Source organism: Antechinus flavipes, chromosome 2 (genome assembly GCF_016432865.1).
Source record: "Antechinus flavipes isolate AdamAnt ecotype Samford, QLD, Australia chromosome 2, AdamAnt_v2, whole genome shotgun sequence".
NCBI classification, from domain to species: Eukaryota; Metazoa; Chordata; class Mammalia; order Dasyuromorphia; family Dasyuridae; genus Antechinus; species Antechinus flavipes.
The window spans coordinates 322,903,214-322,927,833 of record NC_067399.1 but is presented as its reverse complement, the minus strand read 5'-3'; the positions used below and the strand labels follow the sequence as shown (position 1 = coordinate 322,927,833).

At 35.7% G+C, this 24,620-nt stretch overlaps 1 protein-coding gene across 1 annotated transcript in view; it reads left to right on the top strand.

Moving 5' to 3' along the window:
• PCNX1 (pecanex 1) overlaps positions 1–24,620 on the top strand; it is a 221,085-nt gene that overhangs the window by 188,942 nt on the left and 7,523 nt on the right. The window contains exons 31-35 of the mRNA XM_051977680.1: positions 5,121–5,351; positions 6,207–6,481; positions 9,262–9,467; positions 21,632–22,071; positions 22,589–22,729. Of these exons, the coding sequence (XP_051833640.1) occupies positions 5,121–5,351; positions 6,207–6,481; positions 9,262–9,467; positions 21,632–22,071; positions 22,589–22,729 (1,293 nt within the window). The remainder of the gene's footprint in view (positions 1–5,120; positions 5,352–6,206; positions 6,482–9,261; positions 9,468–21,631; positions 22,072–22,588; positions 22,730–24,620) is intronic.

Here is a 24,620-nt window from a genome sequence, read left to right as displayed (position 1 = left end):
AGAAATTTTTTTTACAAATAAGAATTTAACAAATATTTATTAAATTAAATATGTTCTCTACAGTCCTGTTCAGTAGCGAATATTTTTTTTAACCTGACCAGTCATTTCATAAACATTGGGAGTTTTCTGGTGAGTAGTTCTGTCTGTACAGTTTTGCACCTTTTTCTTTTTTTTCCTTGCTGAGGCAGTTGGGGTTAAGTGACTTGCCCAGAAAGTATTAATTGTCTAAGGTCAAATTTGAACTCAAATTCTCCTGATTCAGGAGGTGCTCTATCCATTGGGCCACCTAGCTGCCCAAGATCGGCATCCTTTCTGCAAGTCAGTTTTGGATCTCCCTGGCAATCACTGGAAAGGGAGGTGACAATGCCAGATCACACTGTCAGCCTGGGGCAAAAGCAAGACTGGTACCTAGGGCTTCCTGACCTGTAGCCTAAATCTCTACTACATTGTTCTGTCTCTGTAGGTGTTAAGTCTTTTAATTATTGTTATTTACAATTTTATGGAGTCAGAAAGAATGTCAAAAAGATTATTTTGTTACTCATAGCCACTTAACTTTGTATAAGAGGCAGAGTTTGAACCATATTTCTCCTGAGTTGAGCAATACTTCTACTACATCACTCCACTTTTCAGAAAGAAGAAATAAAAGGCATTTGAGAAACAGACCATGAATGCAAGATAACTGTAATGATGGGAGATTTCTCTTATCTAAACATCAGTTAGGGGCCGCTAGGTGGCGCAGTGAATGGAGCATCAGCCCTGAAGTCAGGAGGACCTGAGTTCAAATGTGATCTCAGACACTTAACACTTCCTAGCTGTGTGACCCTGGGCAAGTCACTTAACTCCAAAAGCCTCAGCAAAATAATAATAATAAATAAATAAACATCAGTTAGAGCTCTTTCTTTGCCAAAAGTCAAATAGCTAATGATTTCATGGCTTCCCTTAATGATAATTTTAGCCTTCAAAAGACAATGGAAACAATGAAAGAAGTTCCTTTTCTGAACCCTGAAAGAAGAATTTTTGTGGAAATAAGTCAAAGGACTTGAACACAGGTCTCCTATGAATCCAGCCTTCTTTTTTACTGTGCTAGCAAAAGTGGCAAATATGATTCCTGATCTTTCCAAGATTATAGTATACAAGAGAACTAGAATGTTACAACATTAGTTCAGAACAGGGAAATAAATTGAGCCAATTTTCCAAAAAAGGGAAAGGTCGGAAGCAGCAAACTATAGGTCAGTAAATTTCAATTTCTGACAAAATTTCAGGATGCATTATTTAAAAGAATAGGGGAATATCTATAAACAAAAGCAGCAGTAATACTCCATTGCTCATCTAGAATAGCTGGACACACCTTTCTAACTTCATTGATTATTTTTGATAGATATATTGGATTGTTAGAGACAGGATTCTATAATCACTAGAGAGTGATGTCTTGGATATGATGTCTTAGACAAGTAATTTTATCTTTCTGTCTTCAAATAGTTCTCTTGGAATCTGCATTGGGGGAGGGACACTAATCCTGAGAATTTCCCATACTGGTAAAATGAATATGAAAATAGTATAGGGGAGCTGTAAATTCACCAGTATGGACTATCTTCATTTCAGCAGAATAATAACCATGAGAATAGCCAGGGATAAAGTCCAAATTCTTTATTGTCTCCTTGCCAGTCTAGTTTCCTTGCCTGGAGCCCGGACTAGCTTTCTTGACATCCTCCAGAATCTGTCTTGGTTTCTGTGGGAGAGGCAGGAGGACTACCATGATGGTCTGTGTCTTGAAGTCTGTCTCAGTCTGAGGGCTTGTGCTCCAGCCTCCAGCCACCACAAAAGAGCTTGGGCTCCTGCCTCCAGTCTTTTGTCTTCTCCGAGTCTATCTCCGAGCCCTTCCAAGTCTGTCTCTAGCTGAGTTTGTCCCAGTTTATATGCAGTATACTGAGTATAAACCAATCATTATATCACTAGGGAACCATTATTTGTTGTAAGATTAAATCAGTCACACTGAACTAGAGAACTGTTCATCACCATGCTAAATAGATAACCATTGTCTCATCAATTCCTTTTAGTTAACACCTTGTAAGAATCCTGGTTTCAGAGTTCTGGCCCATTACAATTTGACATGCTGTTCATATAAAGAAAATGCAGAGCTATAAACTAGTATATAGTATAATTAGGTTCAAATAAACCTACAGAGCAGTCACTAATGGTTCAGTGTCAGTTTGGAAAGCAATTTGTCGTGGAATGCCTCAGGGATTTGTATGTTACCCTTTTCTTTTCAACATTGTCATCATTAATTTGGAGAAAGACAAAATTGGCATGCTTATCAAATTTGCAAACCTAAGGAGAGCTAAAATGGTGGATGACAGTGTCTGAATATATTTGATAAATTGACGCATTTTGAAAAAGATTTGGGGATTTTATTGAACTGCAGACTCATTACGTGTTAGTTATTTGATATGTCTGTTGAACAAGCAATTTTATTCTACAGTTGTCCAGGCCAGTGGAAAAAGTGGTACTGCCACCCTGGTCAGATCCCATGCTGATTCTGTGGTCAGCTCTTATTGTCGCAGTTGCACATACACTGAAATTCATGCTGTATAATCATCAGTTGAATGTATCAAGGATGTTAGTCTAGAAATGAGATTTGTAGGGGATATGATAACTGCCTTTCAAGTATTTGAAAAGCTCTCATTTGGAAGAAGGAGAATATTTGTTCTACTTGACTATAGCAAGTGGAACTTAGAGAAATATGTTTAATTATAGGGGCAAATTGAGATTCTGTGTAAGGAAGGATTTCCTTAATAATTAGAACTATCTAAAAGTATAACAGCCTTATTCTGCAGATGAGTCCCTTTCAGTAGAGGTTTTTAGGCAAAGATGCAGTATTGGAGAAGAGGGTAATAAGAGAACATAGATGATGAATTGTTTTTTGATTTTTTTTTTCGTGAAGTTCTCTTTCCATCAGCTTCTTCATTTTCTTCATGGCTCTTCATACCCAGCAGTGGGGCAATAGGTGGAGTAAAAGGGATTCTCCTTCTCTTTGCCATATTAAAGGTATACCTTCTTGCTGGATGTGAAATAGCAGATGTGTGATGAGGAGGTATGGCAATTTTTTTCCCTCAATAGTATTTTTTCTAAATATTTGTTTTTGTAAAACTTAGTGTTCCAAACTTTTCTCTCTCCCTCTTTAATCTCCCCCTTTCCAAACAAGCAATTTGATATATATTAAATATGTGCTATCTTTTTTTTTTTTTTTTTTTTTTTTGCTGAGGCAGTTGGGGTTAAGTGACTTGCCGAAGGTCCCACAGCCAGGAAGTGTTAAGTGTCTGAGACCAGATTTGAACTCAGATCCTCCTGATTCCAGGACTGGTGCTCTATACACTGTACCACCTAGCTGCTCCTAAATGTTTCTATATTTGTCATGTTATGCAAGAAAAATCAGACTAAACTAGGGGAGGGGGGAACATAAGAAAGAAAAAAAGCAAACAAACAAAAAGATGAAATATTATGCTTCAATACACATTCAAGAGTCCATAGTTGTCGCTCTGGATGTGATTGGCATTTTCCATTCCAAATCTCTTGGCATTGCCTTGACTCACCTCATCGTTGAGAAGAGCTATGTCCATCAGAGTTGATCATGACATAATCTTGTTGTTGCTGTGTACAATGATCTCCTGGTCCTGCTCATTTCACTCAGCATCAGTTCATGTGAGTCTCCAGGCCTTTCTGACATCAGCCTGCTCGTTTCTTATAGAGCAATAATATTCTGTTGAGCTGTAGCACACTTAAACCAGATACCTTATTCTGAGAAAGGAAGAATTCCATTGCAGCACCCTTGTTTGTATGTAAGCTGAGCACTGCTGTTTCTTTCCAGAACTTCCATTTTAGGAGATGATGAGGTCATAGATTTTCTTCTTTTCCTATCCAGCTGTTCTCGTCTTGACTTTACCATCTTGTCCCCAAACCTGATATCTTTGTCCCCTTCCCTCTTGAATTTTCAGTTTCCTTTTGTGTGTGTTGTCTTCTCTAAAAGATTGTGATCTTCTGAGAATAGGGACTGTTTATTTCATTTTTTAAAAATCCCAGCACTTAACAAAGTACTTTAAAAGATTAGATGACCCTCTTGTCAGAAATTTTGTAAAGGTGATCGTATGAGACAGGATAAAATGGCTAGTCTCTGAGGTTCCTTACTAAATTCCAAAATTCCATTATCATCTCAACTACTGATTTCAGCTTTTTCCTCTTGGATTTCTATACAGTTATATGGAATTTGTAATTTGTCTTTAGTTATAATATTGTCAAGAATGGTCCATGAGTTGCTGTGAAAAAGGACTGCCAATTTGTCTCCTTCCATTTCAACATGTAGTCCAATGTGTTAGTAAAGGAAAGGAAAGAGGCCCTCATATTCCTGCCATAACAGAACCTGCTTCCATTGCCCCATAACTGGATGTAGGAAGCCTGGAAGTTTTATTCCTGAAGAGCTGAGTTTAGGAACAAACTTTTGAACAGTCTCTTGTTATTGTTCTCTTTATCCTCTTTGGTCTTGAGCCTCACAAATCCTAGAATCTTTATGGACTACCTAAGACAGCTTCTCAGTGAAGACTGCCAAACTTGGATCCCTCATCCTGTGCTTTTGAATTTGATGTATCAATTATACATCTGTAAGGGAAAATTCTAACCGGATTTGATTAAAAAAAAATCATCAGAAACTTAGTAAAATTTTGTTTTTAGATGACAAGCATGTAGGATATAGTAGAAATCATTTGTATAGCATTTGTTTGTTTAATATGCAAAATCATATGCTCTTTGATAAAACATCAAATTCAAAATATATTAAAATTGTCATAATTAATGTGTCATATAATATGTAATAAAATTACTCATAGCACAGTTATGTAAGGAAAAGAAGTCATCTTAGATAGACATCAAAGGCACATTACCATTAAAGCCAGTGCTCCAGAGTAATCCTCAGATTGGTTATCTTCTGAGTAAGTATATTATGGAAGTTGGATATTACTTTTATGCCAACTCTAAAGGACTTATATTCCAGAGACATAGACTTTTAATTTTACATTAAACACTTTTTTTTCTTCTTTAAAAAGTGAATAAATGTTGTTTTCCTTGCTTAGGATCATTTTACTTCTCCAGATGAATATGATGACCCTACTGTTCTTTATGAAGCCATCATGTCTCATGAACAAAATCTGGTAATAGCTCATGAAGGGGACCCTGCTTGGAGAAGTGCAGTCCTTTCTAACTCTCCATCCCTACTTGCTCTACGCCATGTAATGGATGATGGAACCAATGAATATAAGATCATCATGCTCAATAAGCGCTACCTGAGCTTCAGAGTTATCAAAGTAAGTTCCTTAGAGACTGATTTATATCACTGAGAAAGTTTCATAAACTTGGAGGCTGGAGGTTTCACCAGGATCATGTGAGCTCTTTATAAATCACCTCAGAATATCTTTTAAAAAACGAAACTCTGTCCCTTTTCTATGGATAGAATAGTATTGCTCCAAAATATGGCAGTATTTTTGAACATTAATATTGACTGATTTAGCCTCATTTCTAAATTTTTATGTTCTTTTAAAGCCTTGACATTATTAATTTCAGTGAGCTTAATTATTGATTTGTTAGATTTTGGTGCCCTCTTACCCCCTTGCCCATTAAGTCTGAGCATTATCTGTCTTATGAACTTTTACTACAGTAACAGTAATCCCTGAGTAGCAAAAACGTAACTTTTTCTTCATAGTAATTAAGTTTCACTTGCAATTAGTTCTTCAATCCTCTTGAGTTTTTGAACCATAATGACTTCACTTTTCTTTTTTATGGCTCCCAGACTCTTCAGAAGACTTAACTCCCATATTCATACTTGAGTAGTTTGATGTGCTATCAGTTATTTGCAGCTGTTTCTTTCAAAAATGTCTGATAGCCCAGCTTCATTCTGTGGTTTGCTTGTTTAAAGTACTAAATATAGAAGAAAAGAAAAAACCATTATTCTTGATTTTAATATATGTCAGAAGTAATTGGAACAAGTTTTGTATAGTCTCATTAAATATTTAACAATAGCAACAACATGATAATGGTGAAGGAAATTGGTTAATTTATCTTCGTTTATCTTTGTGTACTAATATTCATAGTTTCTTCTTATAATATCTTAAGTTATGAGAAAAACTATGTTTGGTTCTTAGACAATTTTCCCATGTTTACAGGTAAATAAAGAATGTGTTCGTGGCCTTTGGGCAGGACAACAACAGGAACTAGTTTTCTTACGCAACCGTAATCCAGAAAGAGGTAGCATCCAAAATGCAAAGCAAGCTCTAAGAAATATGATTAATTCATCATGTGATCAGCCTATTGGTTACCCCATATATGTTTCACCCCTGACAACATCATACTCTGACAGCCATGAACAGTTAAAGGACATTCTTGGTGGTCCTATCAGTCTGGGAAATATCAGAAACTTTGTAATATCAACCTGGCACAGGTGAGCTATGGAGAACCAGGGAGGAGGTGGCTGTGGGTGGCACATTTCATGATGTTAAATCTTAGTTCTCTAGAATTTGATAGAATTAGTATCCTCATGATTGATTGTATTACTATGGTTTCAGCAACTGAAAGCTAGATACAATGACATTTGTTACAAGACATCATAATTATTTCATTACAGAAACATGGGTCTCCTATTTCATTGTTTTTCTCATTCTAAATTATGACATGTTATGTTACTCAATTGTGTGGGCCAGTTAGCCACACACAAAAAAAAATAGATCATTAATTGAATGATTTTTTTAATTTAATCCCAGCAGTAGTGAAAGTACTATGTTTATTTAAGGCTCATGATTATGTATGTGCTACAAATGCATGTTGTCTTTTCTGACACTGAATCACTGCACAGGGCAAAGGAGTCTTTTCCCTATTTTCAGTTCTCTGTGTACTCAGCATATATACATATCCTTTTCTCTACTCCTTCTCTTCCCTCACACAACCCAGGAAGTTTAAGATGATTGTAGCCTTAGATCATAGAGCAGTTTTAGAGACAAGGGAATTTCTGAGTCTTTGAAAAGAAAGTAAGATCAAAGCCCCTAGAATAATATACATATCAACAATCCAAATAACTGGCCTATGGTCACAAATGTCATTAATCATAATATTGAACAGAAAAACTGGAATTCAGTGAACTTGCAGATTTTCAGGACTTTGTCTCAACCAAATCTGAACTTGTTACATACAAGAGCCAACATCAAAAATTAATATCAAGGGACTCAATAAAAGTAAATTGCTTGTGTTTTTACATGAAAATGTATGTCATATGTTTAAGATTGACATCAATAATTGAGTAACTCAAAAGAAAGATTGAGGCAGAGCTGAGTCTAAAAAGTCAGACTGTCTAGGAAAAGGTAAAAATAGTCATTATAATGCTGTAAGAATGAGATGCAGAAGAAGAACTGACAGAGGCATTAGAGGGCAGAGGAGAGTTGATAGTTCTGAAAAACTACTCATATCAGGAAAGAGTAAAATTAGGAATAATACATATATATATCATAAAGGGTATGACATTTTCCAAAATTTATAAAGAAATAAGAAGTGGGATTGGTGGGATAGGGTCTGTATATTAATGAGAATGGGATAAAGGTGGGAGAAGAAGATAAAGAAGGGATCCATGGGTGGGAGAAGATTAAGTCATTGCAAGGTAAGTTAAGGTATAAAATTAAAGTAGAAGAATTAGCAGGGTCAGGAAATAAACGATATATACAAATGCTATAACAAGAATCAGGAAAAGAATTGATTAGGAAAAAAAAAGTAGGACAGTAATCAGTAATCTCAGATAAAGTCAAATTTAAGGATTCAGTCATGAGAGAAATCTAATTATATGTCAACTATGTTAATATTGTTCCAGGTGCATGTCTACATATGTGCAAATGCATATATATAAAATCTGTATGCATGTAGGTGTGTTTTTATGGGGGGTGTCTGGGTGTGAAAATACACATACACACATATATGTGTTTAACTGTAGCCTGCTTGGGAGAGGTCAAGAGGAAAGATGAAAGGAGAGAAAAAGAATAAGTAAAGAATACACAGCAGAAAACAAGAATAAGCTTCAAGGAAGTGGATAAAAGATGGATAGTTATAAATATATATAATCTCTTCTATTATTATATTTGCTTTCCTGAAATTGAAATTTATTGTTACATCTTTTGAAGCCTCCCATGTTCTGTTAGGTTACATGGCAATATTTTGGGTTTTTTTTTTCTATTTTTTAAATTTTGTAATTGGTTATAAAAGAAGAAAGGAAAATTTTTTTTAAAAGAGAAGAAAGTCAAAGAAATAGGCAACATAAAATATTTCCTTGATTATTTTTAAAAGAAGTATTTGGTCTTGTGATTTAAAGAACTGTTTGACTAAGAGTCAAAAGATATCTTGAATTTTTCCCCTAACTCTGTCACAAATCATTGTATCTCTGGCAAGTTGTATAATCTCCCACTCACAGACTTGATATCAATTTAAAATTAATTGTAATGCTATATTTTAAAATTATGAGAGAACTGCATTTGCTAATTAAATGCCAATATCTCTGAGGTTTTTCTCTTATTTCTTCCCTCTCTCTTTCTAATCATTTCTAGACTGTGTCGGGACTCTGATATATCGCTTGTTATCTATCACATTTGCTGTATCATATGGCATTAAGGGACAGTTCTTACTACTTTAATGCCAACTTTAATCAGAACAAAAAGGAGAATAGAAAATGAGTTAGTGATGGACATAGGTACTTTCTTTTTTAGAATATTATATTGGAAGCTGTCTAAATAGGCTGAGCTCTTTGTTTTCCCTGGGAGGAAGAAAAGAAACAATGTAAAATGCTAGAGATGGGAAAAGATTTGCAGATTTTTTTTTTTAGAAGTGCAGAATAGCAGTACAAATTAATGATGTCTTAAGGTATGTACATGTTGTAGCCATCAAGCAGACATTGGCAGAAATATCATTTCAAATATACTTTTTATGGTACCCCAGAGTATTATTGCACTACCCTTATTAATGTAAGAAGGATTAAATTTAGGATATGTGAAGTAAAGCAGATTGGGTTGGATGGAAAAGGGATGGTGGTTCCTAGTTCATTCTTCTAAAAATATAACAAGATTTTTTTTTTGTGTTCAGTGTCATTTTGAATAGTTCTATGTAGTAAGCACTGTTAAAATTAACTTGGTTAGAATCCATACCTTGAAGTGTCTCAGTGTAATGCTCTGGGCTCTGTTTTGTTCACAGGTTAAGGAAAGGTTGTGGAGCTGGCTGTAATAGTGGTGGGAACATTGAAGATTCAGATGCAGGAGGTGGAACTTCCTGCCCTAATAATAATGCAACAAGTGCCAATGAACCTCATAGCAATGTGCTGCAAGGAGGCAATGGAAATTCAGGACAAGGGCCTGGAACTGGGCTCTACCCTCCTGTCACATCTCACCTTCCAACACTTGGTAATAATGAGTTTTTTTTGTGTGTCATGGTGTTAACTTTTTTGCTATGGTGACAACTATGATTGTGACAGATTCTAAAAGCTGACTTACATAGCTTAATTGCTCACTCTCTTTAATAACTCATCCAGAAATCCTCAAGCCAAAGCATTTTCAGACTAGAAAGGCCCTTAGGGAGAATTTTCTGTACCACTCTCATTTTATAGAAGAGGAAATTTAGACACAAAGAAGTTGGGTCTCCCAAGATTGCACAGCTAGTGACAGTTTGGTCTGAGAAGCTGCTTTTCTTTCCACTATCCCATAAAGCTCTCAGTCAATTTGATTCCTTTATCCATATTTGCTCTGGCACTTTCTAGGAGTAGCACCATTGATGAACCCTTTCAAATGATTTTTATCCCTTCTGATCATTTCCTGTTCCTCAGAAAATTCTTTTCTTTGTGATTCCTGCCCCATCGTGAGATAGAGTTTTTATGTTATATCTTAATCTAGAGTTTAGTAGAATAAAGATCCCCATTTTCTTTAACTACACTTGTGAGGTCATTAATTTAAAGAGTGCCTAGTGAGGAATTTTCTTTACTAACACAGAAGACTATTGTTTGCTGAGAGTTGCATAGAGCAATGAGAAATGCTCCTATGTGTCAGAGGTGAGACTTGAACTTGTGTCCTCCTAACTGCTCTCCAGCCACTCTGTAACATGCTTCTCGGGGTCTTCCATTGCTGATAACATCACAAGTCTCAATACCTGAAAGATATCTTAGCACATGTGAAATCATGCAAAAACATTTCTGTACTGGCCAGCTAACAAAAAAGAAAAGAAAAATAAAGTAAGGGAATTATATCAAAATCCATCAGTTCTCTCTCTGGAGATGGTTGGCATTTTCCATCAAGAGTCCTTCAGAATTATCTTTTGTTGGAATCCTTACAAAGTGTTAAGTCATTAGAGTTGATAGAGACAATAATTATTTAATTTAGCATGATTCAGTATGATTGATCTGATCCTACGAGGAGATGTTTGGGCCAGAACTTGAAACAAGGTACTAAATAGAAACAATGCTTGTGTTCACACCTTTAGAGAGCTCATATAAGCAAGAAACTCTTAGGGCCAGAGAGCACTCTGGGAGGAAACCCATAATCCCACTCTCAGATCCCACAATCCCACTCTCGGAGAAGGAGCATAAATAGAGCTTCAATGAGCCAGTCAGAATTAGTTCAGCTGAAAAGATTGAGAGGGGAGGGTCAAGTGAGTTTAGGAGAAGCCCTCTCTAGGATGCTTAACCAGATTCACTTCATCTCACACCACTGTGGTGGCTGGGCTCCTGCACTTCCCCCACTGAGACCAGGGCTGGTCTGAAAGCTCTCCAAAAAGCTGCCCAGCCCCAGGCAAGGAGACAAGACTCGGAAGGAGCACCCTGGGAGATTGAGAGCCAGAAGCCCTCTCTCGGAGGCAAGAGAGATTCATTCCATTTTCCACCTTTGTGCTGGCTGGAGGCTGAAGAAAACAGAGGCAAAGGACAACTGCAAGTGCTCTTGGAACCAAGCAGAAAGATAGGCCTCTAAGAAAAACTAACCTGCCTATTTTGGAGGAAGCAATAAAAGATCTGAACTTTTAACACCTGGCTTCATTTGGGTGATTATTTACTTTTAACTGAACTAAGGCTGCCTCCAGAAAACCTCCCCAAGAAACCTGCTCCCAGAGAGAACCATTATATTTTAAAGAAGAAAAACACCACAATCTTTGATCATAATATTGATCAGAGTAGATAAGTCTTTCACAGCTAATCATCATTACAATATTGCTTTTACTATGTACTATGTTCTCCTGTTCATTTTGCATCAGTCAGTTCAAATAATATGTCTTCTCAGGTTTTCCCCACACCAACTTCCTCATCATTTCTTATAGCACAACAGTGTTTCATCAAAATCACATACCTTAACTCATTCAGCATCCTCTCAGTTTCTAATTTTTTGCTACCATAAAAAGAGGTGCTGTAAATATTTTTGTATGTATCAATCTCCTTCCCTTCTTTTCCCCTCCCCACCCTGGCTTTTTTTTTTTAATTAATCTTTTTGGAATATAGACAGAAACATTCTTCTAAAGGATTAGATCTGATCACTGCCACTAATAAATACCTTGAGAATCTGACTTCATCAGAATGTGTATTTTCTGTACCAACAAAGATCATAAAAATATCTGTAATTTACTGAAATTTGAAGAATTCATTAACTTGTGGCCAGCTCAGATAGCTCAGATGTTAAACAGCATGGTTTCCAGATCACTGCTTCTTTACCCTAAATCCTTATGGCTTGTTAGGACCTATCAGAGCTTACACTTAACATGTATAGCCTTTGAGAACATGGTCATCCTTATGCTACAATCTGCAAAAGTACAACTTGCGTTGAAGTGATAGCTGTAAGTGGTGTGGGAAAACTTGAAGCCAAGATTATCTGATGTGTCATAGCCCACATCCTGAAAGAACAATGGAATAGAAAAGGGGCTGAAGGAACAGGTATTGTAAGAGGGGCCATTAAATGACTAGTTTTCATTTCTAACTGGAGCCAATTAACACTGAATATTCTTTTTTTTAGTTCAATCAATAAATGTATCAGATCACACCAGTCTCCTCCCTGCTGTACTTGTTTTTAACACTCTTGTTCTGATGACATGTTTATACTGCTTCTTAGTAAATGTACAAATATATTCTGTTCTTCAACAAGTGTATTCTATAAAATAGTTCTCTTCTAGTCCATCTTGTTATGTGCTGCATTCTCAACGAATTTCCTTGCCAATGTATTTTCCTCCTCCTTACTCTAATTGAAACCTGATTTTGCCCTGAGGACACTATTTCTTGCAACCCTCTCTAGTTATCCATGAGAAGAAATTATTCTTCTTCTTATTCTTCTTGATTCAGAAACACATATCCTTTGTTCTCCAGTGCTAACCCTCTCTAGTTATCCATGAGAAGAAATTATTCTTCCTCTTATTCTTCTTGATCCAGAAACACATATCCTTTGTTCTCCAGTGCTATCTCATTCTTCTGTCACTATCTGTCAATTGACTTTTTTTATAAGATCCATGCAATTCATGAATTTTTGTTTTATTTTTAATAATTCATTGATGCATTTTAATGGTCAATATAGTCCAAACTCTCACTTCATTTTACAGCTGAGAAACTGAAGCCCAAAAAGGAGTGATGTTTTACCCAAGCTTGTAGAGTCAGATATTCTTGGTCTCATTGTTTTCATCTGAAAAAATGAGGAGACTAGACTAGATAATGTAAAATCCTCTCTAGTTCTATACCATAGACCCTATGAAAGAACTTTGAGAAATTATGGAAGATGAGAGGGGGAAAAAAAGTCAATGATAAAGCCAAGGTTTTGAACAAAGAATACAAAATATGACCAAGTGGATATGAAGGTAGTATGAATGGGAAGTTCAGAATTGGGGTTAGGAGTTGAGATAGAGCTCATAGTACTGAAGCACTGGAATAAATTATATTGCTAAAGGCAGAGGAAATAGTATGTTACTTATAAAAATAGAAAATAGGTTTTTAGTTTGAAAACAAATAAGAAAAAGAACTTGGAAAGATAGGGGAGAATCTTTACTTAATGTCAAAAGACTGAATGATTGTAGAAGAAGGACTATCTACTATTAGGGATGAAGCTCTTCTTAAAGAGAAGATAACAAAATGCTTGTTAATTGAAAGTACTGAGAGATCAATAAGGCTCAGTGGAAGAAGGGAAGAGAGATAAATGAATTTGAAAACATCAAAATTTGGGAAGATAAAAAATAAATGTTGTGGTAAGGGATAGGAAAGAATTGGGAAGAACAGATTACAAAGGATTCTGAGGAAGGAGACACAGTAGAATTCCATAGAATAAAATTCTACAACAGAATTTTTCTTGTACAACATGACAAATATGGAAATAAGTTTAAAAGGATAGTACTTGTTTAACTTGTATTAGATTGCTTGCTGTCTTGAGGAGGAAGAGCTAAGTAAGAAAAGAAAAATTTGGAACACAAAATCTTAGAAAAGTGAATGTTAGAAATTATCTTAATTTGTATTTGGAAAAATAAAATACTATTGAGGGGGGAAAATTCTACAGCAGAAGTTAGCCCAAAGAAGAGTAGAAAGCTCACAAGAATAATAAAGACAGAAAAACACCACAATCTTTGATCATAATATTGATCAGAGTAGATAAGTCTTTCACAGCTAATCATCATTACAATATTGCTTTTACTATGTACTATGTTCTCCTGTTCATTTTGCATCAGTCAGTTCAAATAATATGTCTTCTCAGGTTTTCCCCACACCAACTTCCTCATCATTTCTTATAGCACAACAGTGTTTCATCAAAATCACATACCTTAACTCATTCAGCATCCTCTCAGTTTCTAATTTTTTGCTACCATAAAAAGAGGTGCTGTAAATATTTTTGTATGTATCAATCTCCTTCCCTTCTATTCCCCTCCCCACCCTGGCTTTTTTTTTTAATTAATCTTTTTGGAATATAGACAGAAACATTCTTCTAAAGGATTAGATCTGATCACTGCCACTAATAAATACCTTGAGAATCTGACTTCATCAGAATGTGTATTTTCTGTACCAACAAAGATCATAAAAATATCTGTAATTTACTGAAATTTGAAGAATTCATTAACTTGTGGCCAGCTCAGATAGCTCAGATGTTAAACAGCATGGTTTCCAGATCACTGCTTCTTTACCCTAAATCCTTATGGCTTGTTAGGACCTATCAGAGCTTACACTTAACATGTATAGCCTTTGAGAACATGGTCATCCTTATGCTACAATCTGCAAAAGTACAACTTGCGTTGAAGTGATAGCTGTAAGTGGTGTGGGAAAACTTGAAGCCAAGATTATCTGATGTGTCATAGCCCACATCCTGAAAGAACAATGGAATAGAAAAGGGGCTGAAGGAACAGGTATTGTAAGAGGGGCCATTAAATGACTAGTTTTCATTTCTAACTGGAGCCAATTAACACTGAATATTCTTTTTTTTAGTTCAATCAATAAATGTATCAGATCACACCAGTCTCCTCCCTGCTGTACTTGTTTTTAACACTCTTGTTCTGATGACATGTTTATACTGCTTCTTAGTAAATGTACAAATATATTCTGTTCTTCAACAAGTGTATTCTATAAAATAGTTCTCTTCTAGTCCATCTTGTTATGTGCTGCATTCTCAACGAATTTCCTTGCCAATGTATTTTCCTCCTCCTTACTCTAATTGAAACCTGATTTTGCCCTGAGGACACTATTTCTTGCAACCCTCTCTAGTTATCCATGAGAAGAAATTATTCTTCTTCTTATTCTTCTTGATTCAGAAACACATATCCTTTGTTCTCCAGTGCTAACCCTCTCTAGTTATCCATGAGAAGAAATTATTCTTCCTCTTATTCTTCTTGATCCAGAAACACATATCCTTTGTTCTCCAGTGCTATCTCATTCTTCTGTCACTATCTGTCAATTGACTTTTTTTATAAGATCCATGCAATTCATGAATTTTTGTTTTATTTTTAATAATTCATTGATGCATTTTAATGGTCAATATAGTCCAAACTCTCACTTCATTTTACAGCTGAGAAACTGAAGCCCAAAAAGGAGTGATGTTTTACCCAAGCTTGTAGAGTCAGATATTCTTGGTCTCATTGTTTTCATCTGAAAAAATGAGGAGACTAGACTAGATAATGTAAAATCCTCTCTAGTTCTATACCATAGACCCTATGAAAGAACTTTGAGAAATTATGGAAGATGAGAGGGGGAAAAAAAGTCAATGATAAAGCCAAGGTTTTGAACAAAGAATACAAAATATGACCAAGTGGATATGAAGGTAGTATGAATGGGAAGTTCAGAATTGGGGTTAGGAGTTGAGATAGAGCTCATAGTACTGAAGCACTGGAATAAATTATATTGCTAAAGGCAGAGGAAATAGTATGTTACTTATAAAAATAGAAAATAGGTTTTTAGTTTGAAAACAAATAAGAAAAAGAACTTGGAAAGATAGGGGAGAATCTTTACTTAATGTCAAAAGACTGAATGATTGTAGAAGAAGGACTATCTACTATTAGGGATGAAGCTCTTCTTAAAGAGAAGATAACAAAATGCTTGTTAATTGAAAGTACTGAGAGATCAATAAGGCTCAGTGGAAGAAGGGAAGAGAGATAAATGAATTTGAAAACATCAAAATTTGGGAAGATAAAAAATAAATGTTGTGGTAAGGGATAGGAAAGAATTGGGAAGAACAGATTACAAAGGATTCTGAGGAAGGAGACACAGTAGAATTCCATAGAATAAAATTCTACAACAGAATTTTTCTTGTACAACATGACAAATATGGAAATAAGTTTAAAAGGATAGTACTTGTTTAACTTGTATTAGATTGCTTGCTGTCTTGAGGAGGAAGAGCTAAGTAAGAAAAGAAAAATTTGGAACACAAAATCTTAGAAAAGTGAATGTTAGAAATTATCTTAATTTGTATTTGGAAAAATAAAATACTATTGAGGGGGGAAAATTCTACAGCAGAAGTTAGCCCAAAGAAGAGTAGAAAGCTCACAAGAATAATAAAGACACAAAAAGAATCAATCTGTTTGAAGAATAAAAAGAGAATAATTAAAGAGACCAGTGTTGATAAACAGGGAATTCACTAACCAACTCAGATTTGAGAAAGACAGTTACAAACTCAAACATAGTCAAAGTAGATCCACAAAATGTAGTGCTTTTGAATGAAATTTTCTGTTCTATTCTTTCTTGTTTTTGTTATTTTCATATGGAAATGACTGATTTTTTTTTTAAATAGCTTTATTCTGGATCCTTTATTGAAGTTATATAATGGTGGTTTTTGCTAACATGCCTTTTCAAAAAGGAAGGCTCTGTGTGTCATGGAGGAATAAATTCAGAAACAAACATGATACAAAAACTTAATGCATTAGTAAAAAGATAGATGACAAAAAGAAAGGACCTACATGTATTCCAAAATATTTATAGCTTTATTTTCCATAGTCACAAGGAAATTGAAACAAAGTAGATGCCTGTTGTTTAAAAAATAGTTAAACAAAATTAGGAATATGAATGTAATAGAATATACTTTACTGTAAGAATTATTAAAAGCTGTCTTGCTTTCTTTTCAGGGGGATAAGTATAGAATATTGCATGTAATATCAAAACTATCCCCAAGTGTTTCTCTGTAATGGACAGGAATTAATACAACATTTTAACCCCCCCCCCTTCTAGGCCAGAAAGTCCATGAAGGAAAAAAACACCACAGTGCTTTGCCTACAGTAGACACTTAAAATTTATCAGTGCAGTGACTTGGTAGAGCAACAAACTGCTTTGATATTTCTCTGGAACCCTCAAATACATAAATCTAAACTAAGCAATTTAAGCATGGCAGCTTCTCCCAGGGTCCCTGAGGCTTCTGAGCTGGCCTTGTTGACAAAGTATGACATGATTCTTCCAGAGCTACTGGGGCCTCAAGCCTGACATTAGTATATATATATATATGTGTGTGTGTGTGTGTGTGTGTGTGTGTGTATTTTAATCAAATCTGTGATTTCATTATACATGGATAATTAAATGGAAATTTTTTGAGATGTTGAGGTACTTAGGAGAATCTCAGATAATGAGCATATGTAAAGAAAATTTATAAAACCTTCGTCACAAATGCATAAGTACTAGGGACTTCCGGTTAAGATGGCGGAGAGGAGGCTCACAGCTGCATAAGCTCCGCGCTTTCTCTCACTATCCATTTCATTACAAGCCTCTGAATCAATGCTTGACTGAAAAAAACCCACAAATAGTTACCAAGAGAAGCCATCCTTGAGATCCGCCAAGAAAGGTCTGTCTTTACTGGAGGGCTGGGACGGTTTTAGATCGGGCGCAGGCTGAGGGCAGCGGCAGTGAGAGCACGGGAACAGACTGGAGAGGGGGTGGGGAGTGATCGCAGCCGTCTCTGCCGGGAGAGCTTCGCTACAGGTTTGGAACCTGCAGCAAGTCAACAGCCCAGCAGAGAAGTTAAAAACACCGGGGCTGAAGAACACAACCGCAAACAGCTGGAGTCTCTCAGGACCTGGCCGCCCCCCCCTTTCCCCCCCTCAGTGACTCAGCACGCTTTGGGATCTCAGAGCGCAGGCGCAGCACAGTCCTGCTAGTGCCTCACTGCTGCCACCTGCAGTCTGTAGAGGAAGCTCGATAACACACCCAGCCCCCCCCCAAAGAAAGACTCCAGTTTTTTCTGTTTTTCTTTGGTAGTTTGTCTCTGATTAATAGACAGAATGAGCAAGAAGCTGAAGAGGACTTTAACCCTAGACAGCTTCTACACAGATAGAGAGCAGACTCTAAATCCTGAGGAGACTAAAAACAGGCAGTCCCCAGGTGATTCCCCAAAGGAGGAGATCGTCTGTTCCTCAGCACAGATGAACCTCATAGAAGTGATTAAAAAGGCTCTCACAAGGGAGCTAGAAGAAAAATGGGGAAAGCAGAGTGAGGCTTGGCAAAAGGAGAAGGAAGCTTGGGAAAAGGAGAGGGAGGCTTGGCAAAAGAGCCTGGAGAAGTCAGTTAAAGAGAGAGTGGATAAAGAAGTAAAATCCTTGAAAAATAGGATTAGTGAACTGGAAAACAAAATTGGCGAAATGGAAAAAAATTCCACAGAACAAAAGAACTCAAAAGATTTTAAAAAAGTGAGTGAAGAGAATACTTCACTGAAAATCAGAATTGAACAAGTGGAATTGAATGACTCGAGGAGACAAGAAGAATCAGTCAAGCAAATCCAAAAAAATCAAACAATGGAGAAAAATGTGAAATACCTTCTGGGGAAGACAACAGACCTGGAAAACAGATCCAGGAGAGACAATCTGAGAATCATTGGACTCCCAGAAAAACATGATGAAAAAAAGAGCCTGGACACTGTCTTCCAGGAAATTATCAAAGAGAACTGCCCAGAAGTCATAGGAACAGAGGAAAAAATAAACATTGAAAGGATTCATCGATCACCCACTGAAAGGGATCCTAAAATCAAAACACCAAGGAATATAGTGGCCAAATGCCAGAACCCTCAGATGAAAGAAAAAATATTGCAAGCGGCTAGAAAAACCCAATTCAAGTATCAAGGAGCCACAATAAGGATCACCCAGGATCTGGCAGCATCCACATTAAAAGATCGAAGGGCCTGGAATATGATATTCCGAAAGGCTAAGGAACTTGGTATGCAACCAAAAATAACTTACCCAGCGAGAATGAGCATCTTTTTCCAGGGAAGAAGATGGACATTCAACGAAGTAAGCGAATTTCATCTATTTCTGATGAAAAAACCAGAACTTAACAAAAAGTTTGATCTACAAATATAGAACTCAAGAGAAATCTAAAAAGGTAAAGATTAATCTTGGGAACTATATTTTGACTATATAGATGCATAAAGAATACATGTATACCTTGTTCTAGAAATTGATGTGGAAAGGACATTGTACCAGAAAAAGGGTAAAGTGGGGGTAGTACATCTCATGAAGAGGCATAGGAAACCTATTATATCTGAGAGAAAGAATGGAGGGGGATGAATATAGTGGGTATCTTACTGCCTTCAGAATTGGCTTTAAGTGAAAAATCTTAAGACATATTCAATCTATGGTGAAACTTCTCCCATCTCATTGAAAAGTGAGAAGGGAAAAGTGGAAAGGGAAGGAATAAGCTAAGCGGAAGGGAATACGGGAACTGGGAGGGAAAGGGGTAAGATAGGGGGAGGAACTCTAAGGCGGGGGGAGGGACACTAAAAAGGGAGGGCTGTGAGAAACAAGGGGTGCTCACAAGCTTAATACTTGGAAGGGGGGGAAAGGGGAAAGAAGGGAGGAAAGCATAAACCGGGGTTAACAAGATGGCAAGTAATACAGAATTGGTCATTCTAACCATAAATGTGAACGGGGTAAACTCCCCCATAAAGAGGAAGCGGTTAGCAGAATGGATTAAAAGCCAGAATCCTACAATATGTTGTTTACAGGAAACACACCTGAAGCGGGGAGATACATGCAGGTTAAAGGTAAAAGGTTGGAGCAAAATCTACTATGCTTCAGGTGAAGTCAAAAAAGCAGGGGTAGCCATCCTGATCTCAGATCAAGCTAAAGCAAAAATTGACCTAATTAAAAGAGATAAGGAAGGACACTATATCTTGCTAAAGGGTAGCATGGATAATGAAGCACTATCTATATTAAACATATATGCACCAAGTGGGGTAGCATCTAAATTCTTAAAAGAGAAACTAAGAGAGCTGCAAGAAGAAATAGACAGTAAAACTATAATAGTGGGAGATCTTAACCTTGCACTCTCAGAATTAGATAAATCAAACCAGAAAATAAATAAGAAAGAAGTTAAAGAGGTAAACAAATGCATAAGTACTATATATTACTAGTCAGTTTTATTATTTACTACCATGTACACATATACTTAACATAAAAGTTAAATTTTGTTATGTGTCAAGTGTGCTTAAAAGAACTATGATTTCTTTGGGTACTTCCTCTTTGTATCTACCATCTGGACTTAGTCATGTGATCATCTTGTGCTTTTCATGGGAGGAAATCTGTGAAGTAATAACATTTCTTTTATTTGTTTTTTGTATATGTGTTAAATGTATAAAATCAGAGTTATGATAAATAAAGGTTTGAGGTGGGGTCTAGAGTTTTTTATATTCATGAGGTTTCTTGCAGCCCTAATCTTTGTCTCCTTTTTCTCTTGTCCCTCATACCCCACTATGTTGAGGGAGGACTATATAGGTAGCATTCTCTAAGAAAAGGCACCTCCACTTTCTTTATAATATAGCAACTCAGAAATGCTTCCTAAAGGACTTGACATTTGAACTCCATCTTTAGTATTAGTGGAATATTAAATGGTGGAGATAGAGGAATATAGATTGCATCCCATGTATAAATTATCGTTTAAGAAAAGATATAAGCACCAAGGCATTGACTATATAGATTAGAAAATATGAATGAGTTACTTCATCATACTATGTTGCCCTAGAGACATATCTGGTCATATACATGATTTAAAAGATGCTGTGCTTGTGCTACATGTTTTGAGTCTTAGTTATTAAATCCAGATATAATTGAAGAACTCTAATCTGTGGCTTGATGCATTCTTGGCCCCAGGTTTATGAGACATTGAGTAATTGTTTTTGCATGGTCTTCCATCCCCCCCCCCAAAAAAAAATTGAAGTGTGCTTTGTATGTCTGGACATAATAATTTGAAAGGAAATTGTGGCTTTGGATATTACTACTTACTGTGAACAGCAAAGGAGAACTTTTCTCCCTGCTTGCATAAAAAGAAAAGAGAACGAACCTAATAGGATGTAGAAAAGGATTACTGAAGACTAGGGCTTTTGCCTGTACTGTATAAGGCTCAAAAGTTTTTCTGACCAAATGTGTTAAGCTCCCTCTTTGAACCTTTCCATTGTATTCTTGATGATCTTAATGTGGACCTACATCCAAGGTTGGAAGTCAGTATACTCCCTTAGCAATCATTCTTTTCATTTCTACTTAGATGGGATGTGAAGGAAGATGCTGCTAACTTATCTACCAATTGCATTTTAGATCTAGCTTCTAGATTCAAAGCAAACTTGTAAGCAGTATTTTAATCAAATTTTCCATGTCCTCCTACTCATTACTTTTTTCGGAGATGTTAATAAATTTTAAATAACTTTAATATTGCTTCCCATTATAAATTATAATGCATTTTACCACCACAGGTTATAAGTATGGACCACAAATGGCATAATTAGAATTTTCCACAGGGAGATTTAACTATTTAACTACTTTACTAATTAGTCATTATAATCTATTTTATATTTATTATATAATTTCATTTATTTAGAATGTATCTAAAATATGTGGCATTCTGAAAAAAGGACTTAGGTGTTATTATAAAGTCCTATCATTTAAGGTAAATATTTGCTTTGGAGTTTTTCTGATGTTAGAGTTGAAGGTAAAGATTATTTTAGCAAGTCAAACTTATGTTTCCTTATTAGCTGTTTTGTTAAAACTAGTTTTCAAGGATTCTACATATGAGATATATGCCACTTTATTTTAGCAGGGCTAAGGTCTCAAGGATCCAGAAACTTAAAGTATTGTATTTTAGATACTCTTACTGGAATGTTTTCCCCTCTCTTAGGTACCAGCCACAGCTCCCACTCTGTACAATCAAGTCTGGTTAGGCATTCTCCTGCTCGTGCCTCAGTTGCCAGTCAATCCTCCTACTGCTATAGCAGCCGTCATTCATCCCTCCGAATGTCCACTACGGGATTTGTGCCTTGCCGGCGCTCTTCCACCAGTCAGATTTCCCTTCGTAACTTACCATCATCCATCCAGTCCCGCCTTTCCATGGTGAACCAAATGGAACCAACTAACCAGACTGGTCTGGCCAGTATGCAGTATGGCCTTCCATCTTCCAGCAGCTCCAGCCAAAGCATCCCAGCCTGCAAACATGCTCTTGTGGGTTTTCTAGGGACAGAAGGAGGACAGAATATTGCTGCTGATTCACAATCAGGTAGCAATTTAAGTCCTGCCAACAATCCACAAGCCAAAAAGGGAGATGTGATTTACAGAATCCAAGTAAGTAAGGAAAGAAGGCTTATGTTGTTGCCTCCAAGTTTGACTTTTCTGTCCTTGTGACCTTAAGCTGTACTATAAACTTGTATGTATATTGGCTATCCTGAACTTTTAATACCTTGAAGTTATTTGTAAATTTTACTAAATGAAATTTGATTGGATTTTCTTTAAACATCTGGAAACGAATATTTTCTGAAAACTTGAACACCTTAGAAAAATTGAAGCTTAATGCTAAAGCTTTTATTAGACTGTCTTTACTTGAAAAAGCAAACATATGTTTTTGTAATGATAATTTTCCTACCAATATTTATTAGTTGTTCTTACTAGGTTACTGTAAGAAGCTCTTACAATAGGATAAAAGAAATTTGGAAAGAATACTTTTTAAATTTCTTTATTGTTTTAACATGTAGCCTGGATCTGGACTTTGAAAGAGTACAATATACTAAGGATCCTTGTTACATTTTCATAAAGTTTTTGTGAAGCTAAACTTTTAATCAAATCATTTCTGTTTACAATCTAGATTGTGGATCCCAGTCAGATTTTGGAAGGGATCAACCTGTCCAAAAGGAAGGAGCTGCAGTGGCCAGATGAAGGAATACGGTTAAAAGCTGGGAGGAATAGCTGGAAAGACTGGACTCCTCAGGAAGGCATGGAAGGACATGTAAGTCCTATTGTAAAATTGACTTCATGGTTTGATGTTTAACATGTTCAGTAAGCATTACTTGGAATTTCAGAACATACTTTTAATGATTGTGATATGCTACATGTTTTGAGCCTGACCTTCCAAATTCTTGAGATCAGATTTTTTAAAAATACTGTCTTCTAAGCCTTTCCTCTCTTTATTCCTAAACATATGAGAGGTAAGTTGTATATGCTTAGTCAAGTCTGTTTACATGAACATCATTTTATTGTAAACATTTTTAATAGAAAAAAAAGGTGTGAGTTCTATTTGTCCATTTCTTTCATGAAGACACCACATGTTATTCCTCATTCAGAAAAACATAGTTGCCCTACTTTAATAAAAGACAACAGTAGGCCTATCACTGTTATTTCTAGAGAGGACAAAAAAATAATAAAATTCTGCTTTTTTTGTTATTTAGTTCTATAATTTGGTTTTGATACTGAGTGTATATAGAGAAGGAAGTGATTAGTCAAATGATCTTCTAGAAAGAATATTAAGTACAGCAAGCTTTTTCATAGATGGTATTCCAGTGACCTAACTTTGAAATCGCTAGTTAGTTTTGGACATCAGTGGCATTAGTTTTTATGGCCACTGAAACCTTCAGAATACATTTAATACAAAAAAAGGCACAAATGCATAAATTATGCATATATTGCGTAACTGTATCCCCTTTCTTCTAGGAGAACAAAATTAAAATTCAAAATCAACAAAAATGATTCTAACAGCAAATTTGCCCCAAATGGCAGTGAATGTAGTACAGTGATTATTTAATATTCTGAACAAATAAGATCAAATTTATGTCAGTGCTTGTCAAATTTCAGTGGATATCCATATGCTATTGTCACCATAAGTTGACAAGAGACTCACAACACAGATGAGTGAGCTGTCATCGAATATAAACATGAAATATTGTAAATTCTCATTTAAATAACTTTTGCATGACAGTTAGGTCCCATAACATCCATTTATTTCTTTTACATATTTGATAATTACAACATAATTAGTTGCTCTCCTCCAAAAAACTTTTTTAAAAACTGAAATAGAAATTCATTTAAAGTTTTTAATAAGTAAATATAAATGGAATTGTCTTAAATTCTTTATTACAGTGAAATAATGCTGTTTTGTCATATAATACCTGGTTTGAAGAGAATCCACTGGAACAACTGATAAGGCTTTATCAGAACCTTAAGTGGCAGTTTAAAATAGCAAAAATATAGAAACATAGAAAAGTCCAAATTCAGAAAAGAAAATCCACTATGTTTGTCATTGGGATTCATATGCTCTATCCTTAAGAGGAAATGCTGCTGTGCTTGCTTTATATGAAGCTTTAAGTACAGACAGTATGAAACTTTAATAAATTGAAATGATATCTTGAAAATCTATGCTCAGAATGTTAGCAAGAAGAGACTTGTAAAGTAGATGGTCACAATTTTTTGAATTTTCAGAAATCATGTCTATGATATCAGAATGATTACTTGCATTATATAAGATACAAGCAATTGCTTACAGAATTGCTAAGTTGCAAAAAGTTTCAGTCAATCGATGAAATGGTATCATTTACAATTACTTATATGGTCAAAAATACTGCTTAGAAAATCATGAACTGAGCAATTTTGAATGGTTTCAATGCTTTCTTGCTAAGCTGAATTAGAATTGTAGAATAAATTGTCATTTGATTTTTTCCATACTTCTTATCTTTTCATTTTTAGTGAGCAAATGTTTTACCTTGAATTTTGCTCATATGGTAAGTATGAAATCACTAAAACATGAGATACTGTTAACACATTGTTATTCCTTTTTTTTCTTTGTCATGCTGTCATAATTTCTCCTTCAAGCTACATATCTACCTCTCCAGCTCCTACAATACAAG